At 42.0% G+C, this 21,268-nt stretch overlaps 1 protein-coding gene across 1 annotated transcript; it reads left to right on the forward strand.

Annotated features, from left to right (window-relative positions):
* The first annotated feature begins 15,970 nt into the window (after positions 1-15,970).
* Positions 15,971-18,285, forward strand: LOC147434771 (pentatricopeptide repeat-containing protein At2g34400-like). The gene has a single exon (XM_086491199.1). It carries the CDS (start codon positions 16,103-16,105, stop codon positions 18,257-18,259), a length of 2,157 nt encoding a protein of 718 aa, XP_086347325.1. The 5' UTR covers positions 15,971-16,102; the 3' UTR covers positions 18,260-18,285.
* The last annotated feature ends 2,983 nt before the right edge of the window (positions 18,286-21,268 follow it).

Consider the following 21,268-nt stretch of genomic DNA (forward strand, 5'->3'; position numbering starts at 1 on the left):
CTAACCATCATCTATTTGCGTGTACAGATATGGCTAGTACGCTAGAGTCATCCACTCCTGCCTTGGGTGAGAGGTACCCTCGTTACTTTTCACAAATATTTCACATGGTCTTTCCAGTGCTTGCATGTGAATGGGATTTGATAGGTACGCTAGCATGTGAGAGGAATTTTGAGGAGTTAGAATGGCTGATACGTCTCTTGACCACGTCTGATCCATACTTAGTAGAGAGCGTTTCTCCCATTGCACAAGCCTACCCTTTTGACCAAGATGACTATAGGCGTCTAGTGACCTTCTTAGTAAACATGGGCACCTATGATGATGAAGAAAATTTACACGACTACACGGATGGCACATATGGTCTCATGGATGATGACTTTGTTTATCTCGACGACGAGGATAGGGGTTTAGCCTTAGGGTTTCCCCCCAACCTCTACAATATCCTATTCCCTTGACTCTCTAGGGGGAGTGCAAATAATTAGGTTAGGGTTCGTTATGTTTTTTGTTGTGTTCAATAAGTGTTGGTACCTTTTTCCACTAATGTGCCTCATGGAGGTATTCCTTTTGTTTCCTAGTGTGTACAGGAGCGTGTTGCTATGGGTAGGATTTGGACCTTCATGGAATCTTTATCTCGACTCACTCTTCAAATCAAGCACGACCATCGACACAAACAGGTGTTTCTTGTCCATTAGCATTGCCCCTTATCTTTTTTGCATCTATGATTGTCTGCTTTAATTGTGATTGGTAGCCTAATATTCACCGCATTTGCTTAGTATCAAACATTTAATTCAATGTAATTTTTTGTCATAATCACTTGTCTAGGTTTAAAAATCAAGCAGTCCGACAAACTAGTTTGACCAAGTTAGGTGTTAAAAATCTTCTCTTAATACCATGGGGAATGCCTTCCTAATAATCAATGGTTACTTAGGTTCTTAATCCGATTTAGGCAGCATTGTGTGAAATGTACTAGGGATTTCTAGTGGGCTTGACCCTATTGACCTTTAGCTTAAGTATTATAAAGGGAGTTAACTAGTGTGATGAGCCTGGGGAGGTGTATCAGTGTTATATGACCCCCCAAAGTTACAAAATTAAAATGCTGAAAATGAACAAACAAAAAATCAAAGTGCCACACTGTAAAATCTTAAGCTGGAAGAGAAATCTCAGCTTGATTTGGTACTTCACTCACATGTATTGCCTATGGTACTAGAGCCCTAGAGGTTCCCAGTATGGGCGCTTTTCCTTGAAAAGAAAAAAACCCAAGGCATACAAAATAAGCACACACATCAAATTGCATCACTGTGAAAACACTTTGGGGGGTCAAAGAAAAGGTAACCAGTCAGGCGATGATTTCATGAGAAATTCCTTTTATCGTAGCTTAACTACAAGGTCCTGTAAGTATAGCCTCTAGTCAGCCCTCGAACATGAAATACTTGGCTCTCGCGATTAAACAACTTAATTGACCAGAGAAAATTAAGAAGCTTACCCATGGTAATAATATTCGATCTCTAGTGCCTTTCGACCGTCAAATTAGCGACTCCAGACTTGTTTAATTTTTTACCTTTACATCTGTTTATGCATTTGATTACATTGCAATTTAATGTTCATGGCTGACACATTGTTTGAAATTCTTTTACCAATCAATTTGTCTACCTAAAACTGCATATGCTTTTTAATCACTTATGAGAATGCAATTACTGTGCCAATGTTGTTTGATTTTGCAGTGACTGAAGAAGGCTAAGGACATTCATCTCAAATGCTCTTCCACCTCGATGAACGAGCTTCAACTCAATAGCTTCCGAGGACGGAATCTACATCAGGAAGGGGGGCATGTTAACCCTCACGGCTCACGGACACCCCATCACCTACGACGGACGTGTATTATGTATTTGATAGAGTCAGGTACCGGGCTTGTCGGACCAATAGGAAAAGGGTAAGAGTGATCGCCGATGAGAGGCGCACTCTAACTAGGACATTCAAGGGATTAGTTGCCTAAGCATGGGCGCCCAAGTGTGAATGGGGTGAGCTCATATAAAAGCCAACTAAACCTAAAATTCACTCATTCTCTCATTTGTGCAATAGAAGAGTGCTCTTGCTCCATCTCCATCTCCATCTTCTTCTTCTTCACCTCCTTGTGTGTGTGTGTGTGTGTGTATGTGAGAGAGAGAGAGAGAGAGAGGGAGAGTGTGTGTGAGATCGAGCATTACGAAGGCACGACGGCGGCGAAGCGGTTGAGCGCGGCACGACTGGAGCTTCTTCTTCATCGCGGCGAGGAATCCACCACGAAGGCGAGCGTAGAGCGGTGAGTGACACACCTTTTGCTCTCTTGAGCTTGCTAGATTAGTCTTGTTGTGTGCTTGGAGCCATTTGTGGCTCGCACACGGTGTATCGGCAAGTCCCTTGCTTCGACAGTGCTGCAAGGAGCGCACAAGCCCGAAGGGGGCAATCATGTGGTGCTACAGTCAAAAGCGTAGAGCACCCTGCAAAATACTCAAAATAGCGCATAGCAAGACATAAACGAATAAATCTATGTACCTGTCGACTCGCACAAATCCATAATCGAGCACGATACGAACAGAGAGAGACAGAGAGCGAGAGAGATTGAGAGAGCACGTGCAGGCACACCTCCCAGAGCGGAGTGCTACATCGGCACAGCGAGAGAGAAGAGAGGAGAGATAAGAAGAGCAACGCAAACACTGGGTGCAATCTCCCCCCGTGCAAGAGTGACCATTTCCCTCTTGCACGTATTTCATTTATAGATTTCTTGAATGGTCAAATTGATTACAAATTGGCCGGCCGGTCATAAATGGCCAAAGCTCATAAAGAGCACTTGAATAATAAAATGTACAATATATATATATATATATATATATATATATATATATATATATATAAAATATATTTCCATTCGCATAGGCCTAGCTTGGTCTAGTCTTTTCCACCTGTCAGCTGCATAAATAATAAAATATCAATTCTATAACATACCTCTCCGTTGGAAAGCAACTGTCCTCAGTTGTGAAGGAGTACGAGCGGAAGTGCAACGCGAGAGAGAGTGCGAGAAGAAGAGCACGACGATATGGTGAACTCGCTCTACTGTAATGTGTAGAGCATAGTGAGTTCTTATTAGGTTTTTACAAAAAAGAATATGTGTACATACCTGGCGGCCTGCCCACTTACCTGGGCAACCACATTGGGCTTTATACCCCAACAACCTCCCACTTAAAGTCCAATGTGGTACTTTAAGTGTGAGAGAAGCTACTATACAAGCTAATATACAAGAGATGTAGAGAAGTGATGTACTACCCTACACCTAACTGCTTGTGAAAATGCGCAAAGCTCTCTGAGGGAAGTCCTTTTGTAAGTAGATCAGCAGGATTTTCTGTGGTGTGAGCTTTGACAAGCTGAAGTTGCTTATCCTCGAGCATTTCCCTGATGAAATGATACTTCACATCCACATGCTTTGTCTTTGAGTGATAAACTGGATTGCGAGCCAATTGTATAGCACTTTGACTATCACAATATAACACAGGCATCTCTTCTTTGATTCCCAAATCTGTTACTAGTCGATTAAGCCAAATTGATTCTTTGCATGCCTCTGATGCTGCAACATATTCAACCTCTGTAGTAGACTGAGTAACACAATCTTGTAATCTAGAACGCCATGATACTGCTCCACCAGCCAATGTAAAGACATACCCTGACGTAGACCTTCGGTTGTCTAAGTCACCTGCATAATCTGAGTCTGTAAAACCCTTTACACTTAGCTCGTGACTCCCATAGCATATGCGCATACTCTTTGTAGCTTTCAGGTATCTCAATATTCCTTTCACTGCCTCCCAATGTTTCTTGCCTGGGTTTGACATGTATCGACTTACTACTCCCACTGCAAATGCAATGTCTGGGCGAGTAGCAATCATTGCATACATCAAACTACCCACTGCAGACGCATATGGAATCTTATCCTTTCAGCTTGTTCTTCCTCAGACACAGGACAATCTTGTTTGCTAAGTTTCACATATGGTGGCAATGGAACACTCAATGCCTTTCCCTTCTCCATATTGAAACGTTGCAAAACCTTGTCAATATACTCTGTTTGAGATAACCAAATAAACTTCTTTGATCTGTCTCTCTCAATGCGCATACCAAGTATATGACTTGCCTCACCCATGTCTTTCATGTCAAACGATTTTGCCATCTTTGACTTCAAAGCTGAAATTTCTTCCAAGTGCTTGCCGGCAATCAACATGTCATCCACATACAAAATAAGGATCAGCCAACTACCATCCTTAGCCTTCTTTGTATATAGACAGTGATCGAACTCACTACGTTTGTAGCCTTGAGAAAGCATAAACTTGTGGAATTTATGGTACCATGCCCTCGGTGATTGTTTTAAGCCATAAAGACTGTTTAACAACTGGCATACCCAATCTTCCTTGCCTTTCTCAACAAACCCTTCTGGCTGCTGCATGTAAATTTCCACATCTAAATCACCATGCAAGAACGCTGTCTTGACATCCATTTGGGGCAACACCAAATCTAATATGGAAACCAATGCAAGAAAGCATCTCAATGTAGTCATCTTGACCACCGGAGAGAAGACTTCATCAAAGTCAATGCCTTGTTCTTGCTTAAAGCCCTTGGCAACAAGCCTTGCTTTGTACTTTGGCTGACTATCATGAGCGGTGATCTTATATCTGTAAACCCATTTACAAGGTAGAGCCTTTTTTCCCTGTGGTAATTTAACTAGCTTTCATGTCTCGTTTTTATGCAGAGCTGTCATCTCTGACTGCATGGCCAATTGCCAATTCCCGGAGTCCTTCATTTGCACTGCTTCCTTGTAACATGAAGGCTCATTGCAATCAGTCAACATGACATAGTTCATAGATGGAACAAACCTATCAGGAGGTCGCGTGACACGTCCAGATCTACGCACAATAGGTGGCTCAGGCTCAGCCACAACCTGTGGTTCCACTCTATCCTGTCCTTGCTCCTCTTGAGCCCTGACATTTTGTCTTGCATGTGCAGGTCCATCTTCTTGGAAGACAACTCTTCTAATCTCCTCAATTCTCTCTGGTTTAGAATGATATTTGGATTCATTAAAGTGAACATCATTGCTGCGGACAACCTTTCTGGATTCGGGATCCCAAAGTTTGTACCCCATCTCACCAGAATTACCATAGCCTAGAAGGATGCACTTTCTACTCTTTGGCTCAAGTTTGTTCCTAAATTCCTTTGGAACGTGAGTATATGCCTCACAGCCAAAGACTCTGAGATGCTTGTATGAGGGCATTTTGCCTGACCATACCATCTCTGGCACTGAATCCTTCTGCAAAACCTTGCTAGGAGATCTATTTACAAGATGAACAGCTGTTGATACAGCTTCAACCCAAAACCCATTTGGCAGCTGTGCATTAGACAACATACTTCTGACCTTCTCTTGTATGGTCCTATTCATCCTCTCAGCAACACCATTTTGAGGAGGATTGTAAGGAGCAGTAAGTTCACGTTTTATACCTTTTGACTCACAAAAGTCCTGAAAGGCCTTTGAAACATACTCTCCACCATTGTCAGTGCGTAAGCATTTAAGCTTCTTGCCACTCTGATTCTCCACAAGTGTCACAAACGTTTTGAAAACACTAAACGCTTCATCCTTGTGCTTGAGAAAGTAAACCCATACTTTCCTCGAGTAATCATCTATAAATGTCATTAAGTAAGAAGCTCCCCCTAGAGATAGGTTAGGCATAGGTCCACACAAATCACTATGAACAAGTGCCAACTGTGTATCTCTTCTACTGCTTCTATGCTTATGTGGCTGCTGTGTTTGCTTACCATACAGACAATGTTCACAGAATTCAAAATCATTAAATGAAAAGCCAGGCAAATAACCAGAACGAGACAAGATTTCCATTCCCTTCTTGGACATATGTCCTAACCGGCTATGCCACAAAGAAACGTTCGGCTGCTCGGTTACATTGATTACATTTTTAGAGACATTTGATACATAAATCATGTAAAGTCCTCCAGACTTTACTCCATGTGCTACTGTCATAGAACCCTTGGATATCTTCCACATGTTCTGTCCAAAAGTGGTGACGTAGCCAGCATCATCAAGTAAACCTGTGCTGATCAAGCTCTTTGTAATTGTGGGAACATGTCTCATATTCTTCAGCGTGAAAGAAGAGCCATTCTGAAACTTCAATTGAACATCTCCAACACCTAAGATCTCACATGTCTGCCCATTGCCTAGCCGAACATGATCTTTAGTGGGCACATAAGAGGTAAACCACTCCTTGTTTGGAGACACATGAAGTGATGCCCCTGAGTCTATAATCCAGTCACTAAGTGCATTTCCATCAGATGCTGTAAGAAGAGCTGAGTCCATTGTATTCTTCAAGAAGTAGATGTCTCCTGACACTGGACTGTCATCCTCTACAACACTGTTTGTCACATTTATTTCTTGAATCTTCACTGAGGACTTGTTCTTCTCACCATGGTCTTCAGCTTTCTCTGTGCCTTTTTCTACTTTCCATTCTCTGCAGTCTCTTTTCATGTGACCCTTCTTGCCACAATGGTAGCATTCTATGTCACTCTTGCCTTTAGCACTGCGGGACTTGCTACGAGACTGATTCCTCTTTCCACCTTTGTACTTTTCTTTGGTCCTTCCCCTGACAACTAAGGCTGTTCCTTTGCCTTTGTCCATTATCTTTCTATTGGTTTCTTCAGTAAGCAGACTTCCTTCTACACCTGCTATGTTCAAACCATCTGGAGGTGCAGAATTACTCAAAGCTGTGCGAAAAGTGTGCCAACTTTCTGGCAATGTGATCAACAGGAACATAGCTCTAACAGGTTCATCAAACTTGACACCTTGAGCTGACAACTGACTGTAGATTGTGTTGAATTCATTCAGATGATTGGACATAGGTGTCCCTTCTTTCATCTTCAAGTCAACAAGATTCTTAAGCCAGTATACCTGTGAAGCTGCACTCTGCTTCTCATAAAGATCACTCAGCTTTAACCATGCTTGATAAGCCGACATCTCGTCTGCTACATTGAAGTAAACGCTTTCTGCCAAAGTCAGCATAATGGTAGAAAGTGCCAATTCATCCATTTCGCTCCATTCATCTTCGTCCATATCTTTTGGTTTTATCCCCTTGAGCTTTATAGGTTTTATCTGCTTCTTTTGTACCAACACGTGCCAAATCTGCTTCTTCCACAATGGGAAATTGGTTCCATCCAGCTTCTTGATATTGTAAAGAGCAGTGTCCTGTGATCCAGCCATAGCTACGCTTCACAGTAGTTTACTTTCCTGGGAAAAATTCGGCAGAGTTTCCCCTGTAAACTGACCTCTGAACCAATATCAACCTGATGAACTAGTGGATGTCGCCTACAGTCTGTGTGTAGATGCGCCCGTGTCCTATGTGACACGCCTCCAAGAACTGTGAGCCGTCCTTCGATGTGTAGACAACCACAAATCAACACTCTGGGAGTGTCGATATCCTCAGCACCTGCAGTCGTAGGCCGAAAACCCCAAATTTGCAGAGTCGGATTTGCACCCGCTGAGACCTTTGTTGAAGCCGAATGGTGGCCGAGATGACCTCATAATGAAATTCTGACAACGAGATTTGGGGCCGTGTCTTCGCCTGTCGAATTTCACTCCAATCTGAGTTGGTGTCTCTAGCCTCCTGCAGTGCTGCCCCGAGCCTCGATCTGAGCTCTGATACCAGTTGAAGGAGTACGAGCGGAAGTGCGACGCGAGAGAGAGTGCGAGAAGAAGAGCACGATGATATGGTGAACTCGCTCTACTGTAATGTGTAGAGCATAGTGAGTTCTTATTAGGTTTTTACAAAAAAGAATATGTGTACATACCTGGCGGCCCGCCCACTTACCTGGGCGACCACATTGGGCTTTATACCCCAACAAGTTGCGCAAGATAAAAATCTGCAAACAGTACTTGTCAAAAACAATGATTAGAAATATGTATCAAATAGTAAAAGAAAAATGCATAAAATTAGACACATTGGTTATGCTTGCCGTCATCCATATACTACCTATTCTAGTGTCCCATACCACTAGAATAAGTAGTATATGTCATACCCTGAGGAATCAGGATATCATTGGTCACACTCATCATCAATCTCATAATGTCAAGTCTCATTAAATAAACACTGTCGTGATAAAGTAATCATCAGATACCCAATCCCAATCCAATTCCGATTCCACAATATAAGTTCAAATCCAAATCACTTTCATTATGTACCCGGGTAACAAAATCATACCAGTTACAGAGGTGGCCAGCCACTGCAACATGATTTTGTGATTGCTGTTGCCTAAATCGGCGAATCTACACCCATATGACGTGCTGCCTAAATCGGCGAAGCTGCACTAATGCTGCCTAAATCGGCGGATCTGCATTTACCATTGTGAATTTTCAATTTGTCAGTGTGCTTCCTAAATCAGCGGCTCTGCACAGATAACTGGTGTTGCCTAAATCGGCGAATCTACACCAAAGTGAGCATTTACACACTGCCTAAATCGGCGGATCTGTGTGCATGTGACCAATGGACTAGACAAGACATAAAAAGACAAAACATTGACTACCTGTGTAACACCACATTGGAGTATACATGAGTAACAGAGTACTTACAAAAAAAATTTTGTTCACTAACTCAAAGCACCACAGCTCATATGAGGAGCTGCATAGTTTAATATCAAATCTTCTCAATAGAAATTACATGCAGTGCAAGCACAAGCCATAACTTTAGAGATGGGTAATGGCACCCACTATGAGAGAATATATATATACACAAAAGATCTTTTTTTTTTTGTTGTTGTTGTTGTTTTTTTGTGAAATTGTCCAATGTTTTTATTCTTATTGAAAACTGCTTGAGTTGGTCTCCCTAAATATATGTATCAACAAAACAATTGATAAAGAAATAGAGAGGGAAGTATTAGCATAGTAGTATATCAAGCCAGTGCGTTATAGCATAATCAGAGGGGAGATGGATCGTAATAACAAGATCTTAAGACAAATGATAGCAATAAATACTTTTTGGAACTGACTCGTTAAAGGGAATCAAAATGAAATAGAGAACATTGAGAAATTACGTACCTAGGGGTGGTTCAAGGAAATGGAGAGGAGTCAAATTGTCGAATGCTAAACAAGTGCTTTAAAAGCGAAGGTTAGTAGAAAAAGCATCATTTGGTTAATGTCAGTCAAGATAAACAACTGGATTTTATAACAAAATTTATAGACTAAACCAAAATACAAATGTTAAGCCACTTTCAATGCAATTATGATCAATATAAATTTCACAACTTTGTAGTACGCATAAAGTTTAGATCCTACAACATTGTATAATAGCAAGTTGTGAAGGAAGCATGCAAAAATTATTGACTGAAAATTAGTATCAATTTTACAAAGTTTGCAAAAACAAGTAAATGTTTCTGTAGGAACGCGTTATATACTTGTGCAAAATAGTCACAATCATTCTTAATATACATTAATAGTGTTTTATTTGGAAGACTTGTGGAAGACTTCTATGTCACTTAATGAACACATACAACATTTTGAGATGTCTATAGCGAGGTGCTAGTCTTGCTAATGGATCAAACATACAACTCTTGTTTTGAAGGTAACATGACTTTCATTTATAATTGGAGGTTTTGGAAGGCATGTAACATGTCGCAAGTGGGTGCATACACCCATTGAGTTGTTTCTTAACACAAAAAGAAAGAAAGTGGAAGAGGAGGGGGAGGGAATACTAGCAGAGGCCAAGATTTGCTACTTGTGTCAAAAATAGCAAAAGATAGAGTTGCATATGTCAGTGTCCAGTATACTATGAGATATGAGGCCACTTTCATTGTTCATTTAGTCAGGATCAAAGATTCCTCGGGTTGTTTTCACTAGAGTTGGACAGACATTAGGAGAGTCTCTTGAGGAGATGAGATAATGAGAGAAATTTACAGAGGGAGATCATTTACTTCTTTAGAGCAAAGACTCGGCATTTAGATGAACAAGCTTCACAGCCGACTTCAGAGTCCAGTAATACCAAAGGTATATTGATTATCGACATAGTCATTAAGCTTGGAAGAGCTAGACGGCAATGTTTTATACGAGGGCCATCATGACATTGATGGAGGCGGTTATTGACCCGTTATTTACAACATTCTTCATGAACCAATGCGCCGTAATTTTACGTCAATTTATTTTGTATCGAAACATTGTATTAGATCCATCAAGATTGTATCGCTTGGATCTCATAGGTCGTTAGCAAGTGATGCTACAAAGAAATTATGTGATTGCCGATGTGATCACTAAAGAAACAGCGAAGAAGACGAACAAGATAGCCATGAGAGACTACCCCAATCACAACCAATTAATTAATGATTTACATAAGGGTGTGAGTATGAGGCCACTGTTAGAGAACCAGGGGCGTGCATTACCATAAGTGATGATGGTCAGAAGATGTTGAGAGCATAATCCATTGATTGTAGCCAGCAAATGATAGGAATACCATCACTCGGACTGCAAGAAACACACGTAGGCCCTGCAACTGATGAGGCATTTGGTGAACCTCCACCACCATTAGAAGGTGGCCGAATAAATTTACATGAGACTTTGCAGCAGTGCAACTCCTAGAAGCCTCCAAGAAGTGTGTGTGTGTGTGTGGGTGAGAGAGAGTAGTTGGTTATGCATCACCAACTTTGAGAGAGAGAAATGAAATGAAATGGTAGACTACTCGTTTTTCAAAAGGGGTATGGGATGAAACTTTGACAATCCTTATGATTTAATACAATGCTTGGGTAAAAAAAATTTTAAATGAAGTAAAAAAAAATCATCATCAGTGTCATCGTCAGTACCCGTTGATGCTCTGCAGAAGATGGCGTTGTTGCAGAAAGTATGGCATCAATCACGGAGGGGCTTCTTCAATGCCCGTCGCTGTAAGTAGTTGTTCGGGGGGTCGGTATATGGATAGTGTCCGCCTTATGGTGGAGAGAGAGTGTTTCCAAGGGCCAAGGGGCCCGCCCCGCTAATGCTTCTGGCAAAGACGTGCCTGACTCACCGAGCTCCTCCGTAGCTTCCCTGATCAGTCACGATAGGGCCAGGAGAGGGAGATGAGGTTGAGCAGAGCCCCGACCACGATTGATAGGAGGTAGTAGTGGTACTGTGGTAAGCGGTAAGGTAAGGAAACTGAGCAGGGCAAAGAAGCGCAGGCCGTCGAATCGGAGAGAAAAGCTATATTAAGCATTACAGAATGTTAAAGTAATAAAGAGTGCCTTTGTTTAGTTTTCTTTGCATGCAGCTGAGGGTTACGGTTGCACACGACTCCTCATATCCGGATTGGTAGGCATAAGCACGAACAATGGTTTCTTATTATTTTGCATGCGTGAGAGATATCCCTATCCCTCGTGCACGTTGGGCAGCCATCTTGGCCGGCATGCACTGAACTTGCACGCGTGCAGTCATGAGGGGAAGAGAAAGAGAGTCGGATGGCGGCACAACTGAGAGAAGGAGAGACAAGGTGTGGTTGACAGTTATTTACAGCAGACTCCATGCAAGAGAGAGAGATCGAGATCGCTCAATTGTAAACTGCATGTTAACTAGTAGTGAGTGGGAGGAGAGGTAGAGATCGAGAGAGTTTGCATGATTTGTGGGCGCTTCAGGATTTGTGGTCGGCTGTGTAGAGAGAGAACGAGGGAGTGTCAGATCTGTTGGAAAAGTGGGCGTTCACTAATCTTGATCGCCATTCTACGCCGCTTATGCTTCTTATGTTGTTGCCCATCACAGTTTGTGTTTCCAGTTAGTTGCGTGAGCTCTTACTACCGCATGCGAAAAGGAGAGTTCACTGGCTGGGGCTAGATTAGCTACAACTGCGTGTGCATGCCAAAAGGAAGGTCGGTGTAGTGCGTAGGTGTGAGAGTTATGGATATTTGTTAGCAAAGCTGCAGTTATTTTGTTGCATGGCCATCAAAAGAGATGGTGGTTGCGACCACGAGTGAAAAAGGGACCATCCGTGGGTGCAGATGAAAAGGAGAAATAGGGCCGAGAGGATTGACAGCGAGGGTTGGTGGGATAGAGACGAAAAGTAAAACGGTGTGTGTAGCTGACTGCATGCGAGGGAGAGACTGGCAATTGGAAGGCTGGTTGTTAACAGCCCCTGACGGACCCGTGGCACAATTAGCGTGCCGTGATAGGCTGTGAGACAACAGGTACTACCCGCCAGTAGGGCAGCGAGAGTAATACTGCATGGCGGTGAGACGGGTTGAGTGTTGGTAGGACTCACTAGCGGTTGTGCTGATATCATTGGCGATCGTTGAGAGCAGCTAACGCCCATGGCCGACTTCTATACCCTACCGTCGTGAGCTTCTACAGCGTGAGTGCCCTATCATTCCTGTTTTCGTGATGCTTCCTCACCCTCGACTGGCTGCTCAAGCAGTTTTCAGTTTAGTTCTCCCATGGATTTTATTTAAGTTTTTTTTTTGTTGGTTAAAAGTCGCCCTTCGCCCGTGTTCTCATGCGCTAGATATTGAGCTTGATTATGATCGGTTCTCACAATTATAATTCGCTCTTCCTCGTAGTTTGACCCAATCAGGTGTGTGTTCTCTGAGCTGTGAAAGCCTTCCAACTTTTCTCTAAAAATAGTTTTCCGAGACGTGATCAAACGGTCATGTTGGTGAATGCATTGATACCTTGAACAAATAAATAAATAAATATTTAAGACTAGCTTGTTATAATCGATTATACTATAGCACTAATTGCTTTGTATTGCTATCCACATATGTACTCTAACTAGTTCAACAAAAAAAAAAAAAAAAAAACGTGGGCTTATTTATGGGTTAAACATGAATCCCGACACAGTGTTAATCAATGAGAGTTAGAAAGAAACAAAAATATTGAAGAAAAAGAGACTTAGCTTCCATCAAATTGCTAGGCCTAAAATCATCGGAGCGAAGCCTATGGCTCTGATACCACTGCTACAGTCGGAAGCGTAGAGCGCCCTGCAAAATACTCAAAATAGCGCATAGCAAGACATAAACGAATAAATCTATGTACCTGTCGACTCGCAAAAATCCATAATCGAGCACGATACGAATAGAGAGAGACAGAGAGCGAGAGAGATTGAGAGAGCACGTGCAGGCGCACCTCCCAGAGCGGAGTGCTACGCTGGCACGACGAGAGAGAAGAGAGGAGAGATGAGAAGAGCAACGCAAACACTGGGTGCAATCTCCCCCCGTGCAAGAGTGTCCATTTCCCTCTTGCACGTATTTCATTTATAGATTTCTTGAATGGTCAAATTGATTACAAACTGGCCGACCGGTCATAAATGGCCAAAGCTCATAAAGAGCACTTGAATAATAAAATGTACAATATATATATATATATATATATTTCCATTCGCATAGGCCTAGCTTGGTCTAGTCTTTTCCACCTGTCAGCTGCATAAATAATAAAATATCAATTCTATAACATGTGGAGGGTGCCCTAGAGAGCGACATGAGCTACACCAGACCACATCCTTAGACTCATGTTGAATCCTAAGCTCTTCTAGCTCACGCTTGATCTGGTCCAAAGCCTCTTGATGTGGAGGCTTCTCCTGCTGAAGAGAGAAGGATCTCTCCTCTTGAAGAGCTCGTTGTAACTTCAAGGCTTCTAGTTCCTTGCATAAGATGGACTTTCCAAGAGTACAGATGTAGTCTCTACCCGAGGAGATTCATTGAACAACTTCCTTGTCCCCTCTATCCTAGCAGCAACAACGACAAACTCCTCCAGAGTGGCTTTAGGTCGGAGACTCTCTCGGATCTTTCGTTTAAAAGTCTTAGGAAGAGCCTTCTCTACCCACTTCTTGACCATAAATTTGCATAGTTACTGGGGAAGCTTGGCGCGACCAGAGACTGTTCTGGTCATGAGTTCTGCAAAAGTCTCATTTGGCTGGAGCATCAGGTTAGCCAACTCATCCATAAATTTCTCTTGGAAATCACCTGGTTTGAAAGCTTCACAGAACTGCTGCCCAAGTAGTGACGTGGTTCTCAACAAACCGACTGTACCATTTATCGACTAAGCCATCCAAGGTTGATGGGAAGAGCACTAGGTAGGTGTCTTCTCTGTTAAGGCCATGACCCTTGCAGAGGGATACAAATCTCCTAGCATGGTCGTCTGCATCGTCTATGGAGAGTCCTCTGAAAGTCGGAAACTTTATGTTCACCTTAGTCAGGACGCTTATGAGCTCCTCCATGGCTGCTTGTTTAGGAGCCACGTTTCTCAAGAGCTTGCTGTAACACAGTGGGCGAGAATTTTATTGGGGAAGGTGGCCTGAGAGGTAAAGAACTGGTTGAGGGAATGGGGGTAGCTGCGTGTGGGAAGGTAGGGGTAATGGGACTCATGGACTTCTACTTGGCACGAAAGGTTGACGCTTTGTGTGGTAGTACTTCAGAGGGCTCAATAGTGGGCCTTGTCCAGACCTTTGGATTACCTCGTATGTGTCATGCAGTAATCAAAAGCCCACCCAAGCTTTGGGCACAAAGACTTTTAACTTATTGAACACTGGTTAAGACTCCACTAGACTAGGGCGAGTGACTAGACCACTTGGCTAGACATGGATGAGAGACGACTAGACTAGGATGAGAGACTAGACAAGTTGGTCGAGGACTAAGCTGGACTAGACCAAGTTGGTCAAGGGGAAGTTGGACCACACTAGTCAAGACCAACAAACTAGCCCATGAGGCGAGAGCTTAAACCAGCTAGCTCCTTGACTCGACTCTCAATGGACAGAGACTTCAGTTGAGGTCCCATCGGGCGTGCCAAAAACGAGAGCACCTATAGCAGGGAAAGTGTGGCGTGCTCTCTACAATGGGTGCTCCTTAGCGCAGTATGCGAGAAACCTCACTCCAATAGAAAGGAAACATCACACAACAATGGAACAACAACTTAAGCACAACAACAGACTTAGAACTTAGTGAAACTCGACAAACTCATGGAACCATACGACTCTAGATGGCAGCACACTCAGCTCCAAGCCCTAGACTCAAGGGTACAATGGGGGTGTCGAGGCTCCAACGTGCAGGGAGGGTGCAGATGTGCGGTGCTGGACTCAAGACTCAAGACTCCATACTCAAGACCTCGACTATACAAAGTGGATGATGATAATGTCCCTGACCACTAGAACCAACCACACATATATATCCAATAAAGAGCCATCAACGGCTAGCAAAATATCTCAATCCAGCTAAGCCTATCTCCAATATGAGGTGGTGGTGATCTGGTCACGAAGTCCACTAAATGACCATCTGTATCACTTGCCACATGTCACTATCGAGGCAAGCCAGGCGAGAGTCAATCTAGTGTAAACTCCAAACCAATTGTATCTAACTGCTCGTCCTGTCCCAATGACACTATAGCCCTGCTACAGTAATAGTCGTTGTGTGCTTGCAAAATATATAAAACAATATGCTACAAGCCATAAATCAATAGATTTGCATACCTGGCAGATCGCATATACACACAATCGACAAGGACACATGACCTGAGAGAGATAGAGAGCGAGACATAGCTAAAAATAGGTGCAAGTGCACCTCTTAGAGCAGAGTGCTACAAAGGCATGGTGAAACAGGAGGGATGAGAAGAGAAAAGAAGAGCACGACACTGAGTGCAATCGCCTCCCGTAAAAGAGTGAGCATTTTTCTTTTGCACATATTTATTTATAGATTGTTTAGTGCTAAAAAATAATTACAAACCATCAGTCGAACATAAATTGACTATTGTTCATAAAGAGCACTTAAATAATAAAATATTCAATAAATGCTATCATATTTCATTTTATCATCTATAAATTGATTGTACTTTTTTGTTGTTATATGTAGTAATTAATAGTTAATGCATCATAAATAAAATCCATTACATAGATCACCGTACAAATATAAATATATAAATAGATAAATATATTCAATGGAGATGCTACCTTCTTTCATTTTCAAATTCTTCAATAGCCTACCTGCTCTCGTGAAGTGCCTGATCGAATTGTTGTATGGTGGTTCACAATTCTGATCTGCACGTTCTCTTTCCAATACGGATTTTTTCTTCTAATCATGCGGGTCTGGAGGAAGACAGAGTATGCGTATGTGCATACTTCCTGATGTTGGAAATTTAATAGACACCTTGCAGCGATGCAGGAAATCGAAGAGCCTTGAGTGTGCCAGACGCTTGTACGAGACTGCGTGTTGCCATGGCTTGGACTCTGAGAGCTCTGTGGGAAACTTTGTCGTGCAAATGCTTGCCGAATGTGGGTATATAGCTTCTGCTGAGCAGGTCCTGCAGAGGCTGGATTTTCAAAATGAACACTCATGGACTGCACTCATTTTGGGTTGCATCGACCATGGGCGATCTCATCATGCTTTTGATCTCTACCAGAGAATGAAACAGAGCAATGTCTCCCCAAGTGCCTATACCTTTATGGCTCTTATAAAGGCATGCATCCAGCTGCAGGATGCAGAAAGAGGCCGAGTGGTGCATGCTGACATCATGCAAAATGCAGGGGTACGAGACGGCTACATTGACAATGCTTTGATTGACATGTACGTCAAATGTGGGCTGCTCCCAAAGGCAAGAGAGGTGTTTGATGAGCTATCTGTGCGAGATGTTGTGTCATGGACTGCTTTGATTGGAGGTTATGCAGAGCATGGTCCTGGCGAGTTAGCGTTGCAATGCTTTCAAATGATGAAAGAAGAGGGGATTTTTCCAAATGATCTCACACTTGTTTGTGTATTAAAGTCATGCGGGAGCATAGGTGCTCTGGTGGAAGGTAGAGATATAGGTAGGGAAATAATGGATAAAGGGTTACAAGGAAACACTATTCTCAGTAACTCTCTTGTTGATATGTATGCAAAATGTGGTGCACTACCGGAGGCACAAGAAGTCTTTGACAACCTTTTAGTCCGAAATTTAGTGTCATGGAATGTGCTCATTGCAGGGTATGCTGAACATGGACCCATCTATCAAGCCTTGAAGTGCTTCGAAAAGATGAGAGCAGAGGGCATCACTCCGGATGGGATGTCATGGACCTCATTAATTGCAGGATTTTCTGAACATGGACCTGCTCATGAAGCATTAGCTTTGTATGAATGGATGCAACGGGAAGGGATCCTTCCTGATGCTGTTGCTTATGCAAGTGTTCTAAAAGCTTGCAGCAATGCCGGAGCTACTGACAAGGGCCGGGAACTTCATCAGGAGATAGTATCGAAGAACTATGATAGTGACCTTTTTATCAGTAACAACTTGATCGAGATGTATGCGCAAAGTGGCACCCTTGAGGATGCGCAGAACGTATTTAATAAACTGGAGAAACGGGACATATGTGTGTGGAACTCTTTAATAAAAGCGTGTGCTGTCAATCAAGAAGGCATGCTGGCTGTGCATTATTTTGAGGACATGCAAAGGCAAGGGGCCAAGCCAGACATTGTCACATTTACATGCCTTCTTACTGCGTGCAGCCATGCTCGGATGGTTGATGAGGGCAAGAAATATTTCATGTTGATGAGGGATCTGTACAGATTAGTGCCAACAATCGATCATTATACAACTATTGTTGATCTTCTGGCTCGAGCAGGGCGCATGTTTGAAGCCGAGAAGTTTCTGCTGGAGGTTGTGCCAAGGTCTTTGCATGATGAAGGGATGTGGGCAGCTTTACTTACTGCATGCAAAGCATATGGAGAAGTAGAAGTAGGAGAGCGTTGCTATAAGTGGCTTTCTCAAAAGAACCCAGAATGTGCCCCTCATGTTCATATGGCTGACATTTATATGAGTCTTGGCAGGTTAGAGGATGCTTATGAAATTGACAAGGTAAGGAAACTGTCTGCTGCCAAAAATAAACCTGTATTTGCCACTATTGAGGTGAATAAGGAAGTACATGAGTTTGTGAGCACTATCATTCCAACTACAAGAATCTCAGATTTGCAAAAACATATGAGCTCATGTCTAGAGAGGCAAGGGTATATTCCTGACATTTGTCAAATTGTAAGACTCATGATAGAGGAGGAAGAGGATTTCTTGTTTAACCCTATGGAGGAAAGGACCATGGCTTTTGGGTTTCTTAGTATGGAACCAGGGCAATCAATTCGTATGACAAACATCGCATGTAGCAAATACAAAAATAGAAGAACATCTTTTTCAAAATATGAGGAACCAAGATCACACTGGACAAATCTTTATTGTGGCTTACTTTGTACAAACAAGTATGCTATTGTGGTTAATTGTACACATTTTTATTTCTAATTTTCCAACCAAGAACTCTTTCGTTACGGGCCCTTTGTAGAGATCTTGTAGCTGTCAACCGATCATGGTGAAAAAATATGCCAGTATAGTTGCAAAACAAGGAGGGATGGAGATGCCAAAGAGGAGCTCCATAAGGTGGCACTAGTTGTCAGAATGCACACCTGATGCAATAGAACAAGGACGCATTAGAAAGAGGAGCCACAAAAAACATTTACACAACCAATGAAGCATGAGCAATGACAGATCTGGTAGCCTTGGGCGTGGACCCTCCTCGGTAAGGATATTTTGAAGTCAGTGAAATGAGGCACTTGGTGTTGTACATACAGGTCTCATGAGCCCACGTTGGGTAGACACAAATTCCACACAACAAAGAGGAAGATCTTGCACAACAAGGAGAAATGGTAACCAGCCCTAAAATGCACACAAAGACCCTTAGAGACAACTGCGAGATATAGATGACGCTAGGCCTCCACGTGGGAGATATTTATGATTAATATACGATAGGGGAAAAAGTTAAGAGAAAGAAAGTGGATCTCTAACCACAACGAAGATCACTTACACACTATTTATGTGATTAATAGAGGATAGGGAAAAAGTTGAGAGAGAAAGTGGATCTCTAACCACAATGAAGTTCAATTACACACTACTGGTATCCCCTAGTTATTATTCCCTATCCCCTATTTATGATTAACAGAGGATAGGGAACAAAGTTGAGAGAGAAGGTGGATCTCTAACCACAATGAAGATCACTTACACACTATTGGTATCCCCTATGAATGTGTTGATCTGAATTTTCAACCAACTTTGAAGGACACAACAAAGAAATGATACTACCATTACCCAGCCTGCAAGCTCATAGCTTATGATAAGATAACTTATGATAAGCTGAAGGTTTTCTTGTTGGAGTACAGTGAGAACCGCAGGGATGAGGGTATCCTCTACGAGCTGGACAAAATCAAGAAGGGCTGGTTATCTGTTACAAAGTCAAGGAACAACGCAGACAATTGAATGAGCCACTATCAGAAAAATGCATGCATGCATGGTTTTTAAAGTGGATTCAGAAGCAAGAAATTAAGAGAACAAGAGGTACTAGCACTAACCCGAAAGTTTAATGATCTTGTGCAAAGAGCTCTAAGACTGGGACTCAGGATATGTGTTGACTATAAGAAACTGAATGCTCAAACAGTAAAAGATCTATTCCCACTACCATTTACATACATGATATTGGATGAGATATATGGATATAAAATGTACATTTTGTTAGATGGGTACAATGGATTGAAGATAACATCAAAAGATCGAACAAAATCAACGTTCATTACTGAATGGAAGCTTTCGTGTATCTTGTTATACCATTTAGTCTATGACAATCTTTCAACAATATATGATGGAGATCTTTACTGACTTCTTGCATACATAATCTTCTCGTTTAAAGACATGCATCGCCTATTTCTCAATGGAGTGTTGAGAAGATGTGTATCTACGCAAGCAAGGATTCAAGTAATCATTGAGGCTTACATTGGAAGCTCCGGAGGACATTTTTTCTATTGATATCACTTATAAAAGAATTTTGCAAGCACGATTACGGTGACAAAGCATGATATCAAATGTTAGAGCTTTCTACAAAACATACAATATTTGTCAGAGAATGGACAGACGGAGTGCAACATGCCTTTGATTATAATTTAACCCTTGGGAATATTTATGAAGTGGGGTTTGGATTTCATGAGACTTCTTAAGAAAGTCACACCCATGACGAGCAAGTATATAGTCATAGCTACATGCTATGCCAGTAAATGGATGGAGGCTAAAACACTTCTCAACAACACGGCTAAGTCCACAGCCTCGTTCTTATATAAACATATCATATGTCGATATGGCTACCCCGGTGGAGATAATTTCTGATCAAGGGATTGATTTCATAAATGACACAATTCAGATCCTGACTGAAAATTTTTCTATCAAGCATCGGAATTTCACACCTTATTATCGTGAATACAATGGATAGGTTGAGAGTAGCAACAAGACCATCAAGAGTATTTTGGCTAAGATTGTGCATAAGGAATTTCACAACTGGGATGAGAGACTTCAGACAACACTTCGGGCATATAGAACAATGCATAAGATTACAACTGGAATGATGTCTTTTAAAATGACGTATGGTACAGAAGTCGTTGTACTAATGGAATCCATTGTTCTCAGTTTAAATTAGCAATAGAACATGATATGGATAATAACTCAACTTTGGAAAAGAGATTGGACGAGTTACAAAAGCTAAAGGAAATCAAAGAGCAATGCTGGAACAAGAGGTGGTTGGGCAGAGAAGGAAACACTAGCATAACAGCAAATTGAAGATGCGGGAGTTTCAAAAAGAAGATTTAGTTTTACTATATTAGTCCCAGTTAGGACCTAAGAAACCTAATCTAAAAATAACTTGTCTAGGACACAATGAGGTCGATTGGGTCTTCTCAAATGGGACAGACAGACTTAAGGATTTATCTAAACTCATGTTACCTTGCGTATATAATGGAGCTAAAATTTAAACCTTATTCAACAGCAGAACAATTGCATGTACAACCAAGTTTGTTATCAGATACATCAGACTTAGAAGTTTATGTTATGAATTTATTTCTAATATGATCTTAGGTGAGAGAAGGCAACAGGTAATAGAAGAGACAACACAGAGCTTAATAGAAGAACAACCACAAACAACAATCTCATATCAAGCTATAGGAAAGTATGTCTTCACATGGCTATCATAGAGCATGAAGTCGAAACATTTAATGCCGATACAGCCACAGTAATGATCAATGGAAGGAATGTTCCGTTAACTGCTGCTGCGATTTTCCACATCTTCAGATTAGCCTTCGACCAACAAGCCCAACTCTATACTTCTGACACAATCAGCAGTTTTACGGCCGAAGCAATCAGTCTAAAGAACAACCTACTTATGTGTTTAAAAAGCTCTTCAGCATGTCACTGTCCAAAGCTGTTAATAACAAATGCCCA

This window comes from Adiantum capillus-veneris, chromosome 19, assembly GCF_014529385.1.
Source record: "Adiantum capillus-veneris isolate H3 chromosome 19, ASM1452938v2, whole genome shotgun sequence".
Taxonomy (NCBI): Eukaryota; Viridiplantae; Streptophyta; class Polypodiopsida; order Polypodiales; family Pteridaceae; genus Adiantum; species Adiantum capillus-veneris.

Coding starts and splice junctions, on each gene's coding strand:
- LOC147434771 (XM_086491199.1), top strand. CDS start 16,103: ATGCGTATGTGCATACTTCCTGATGTTGGAAATTTAATAGACACCTTG.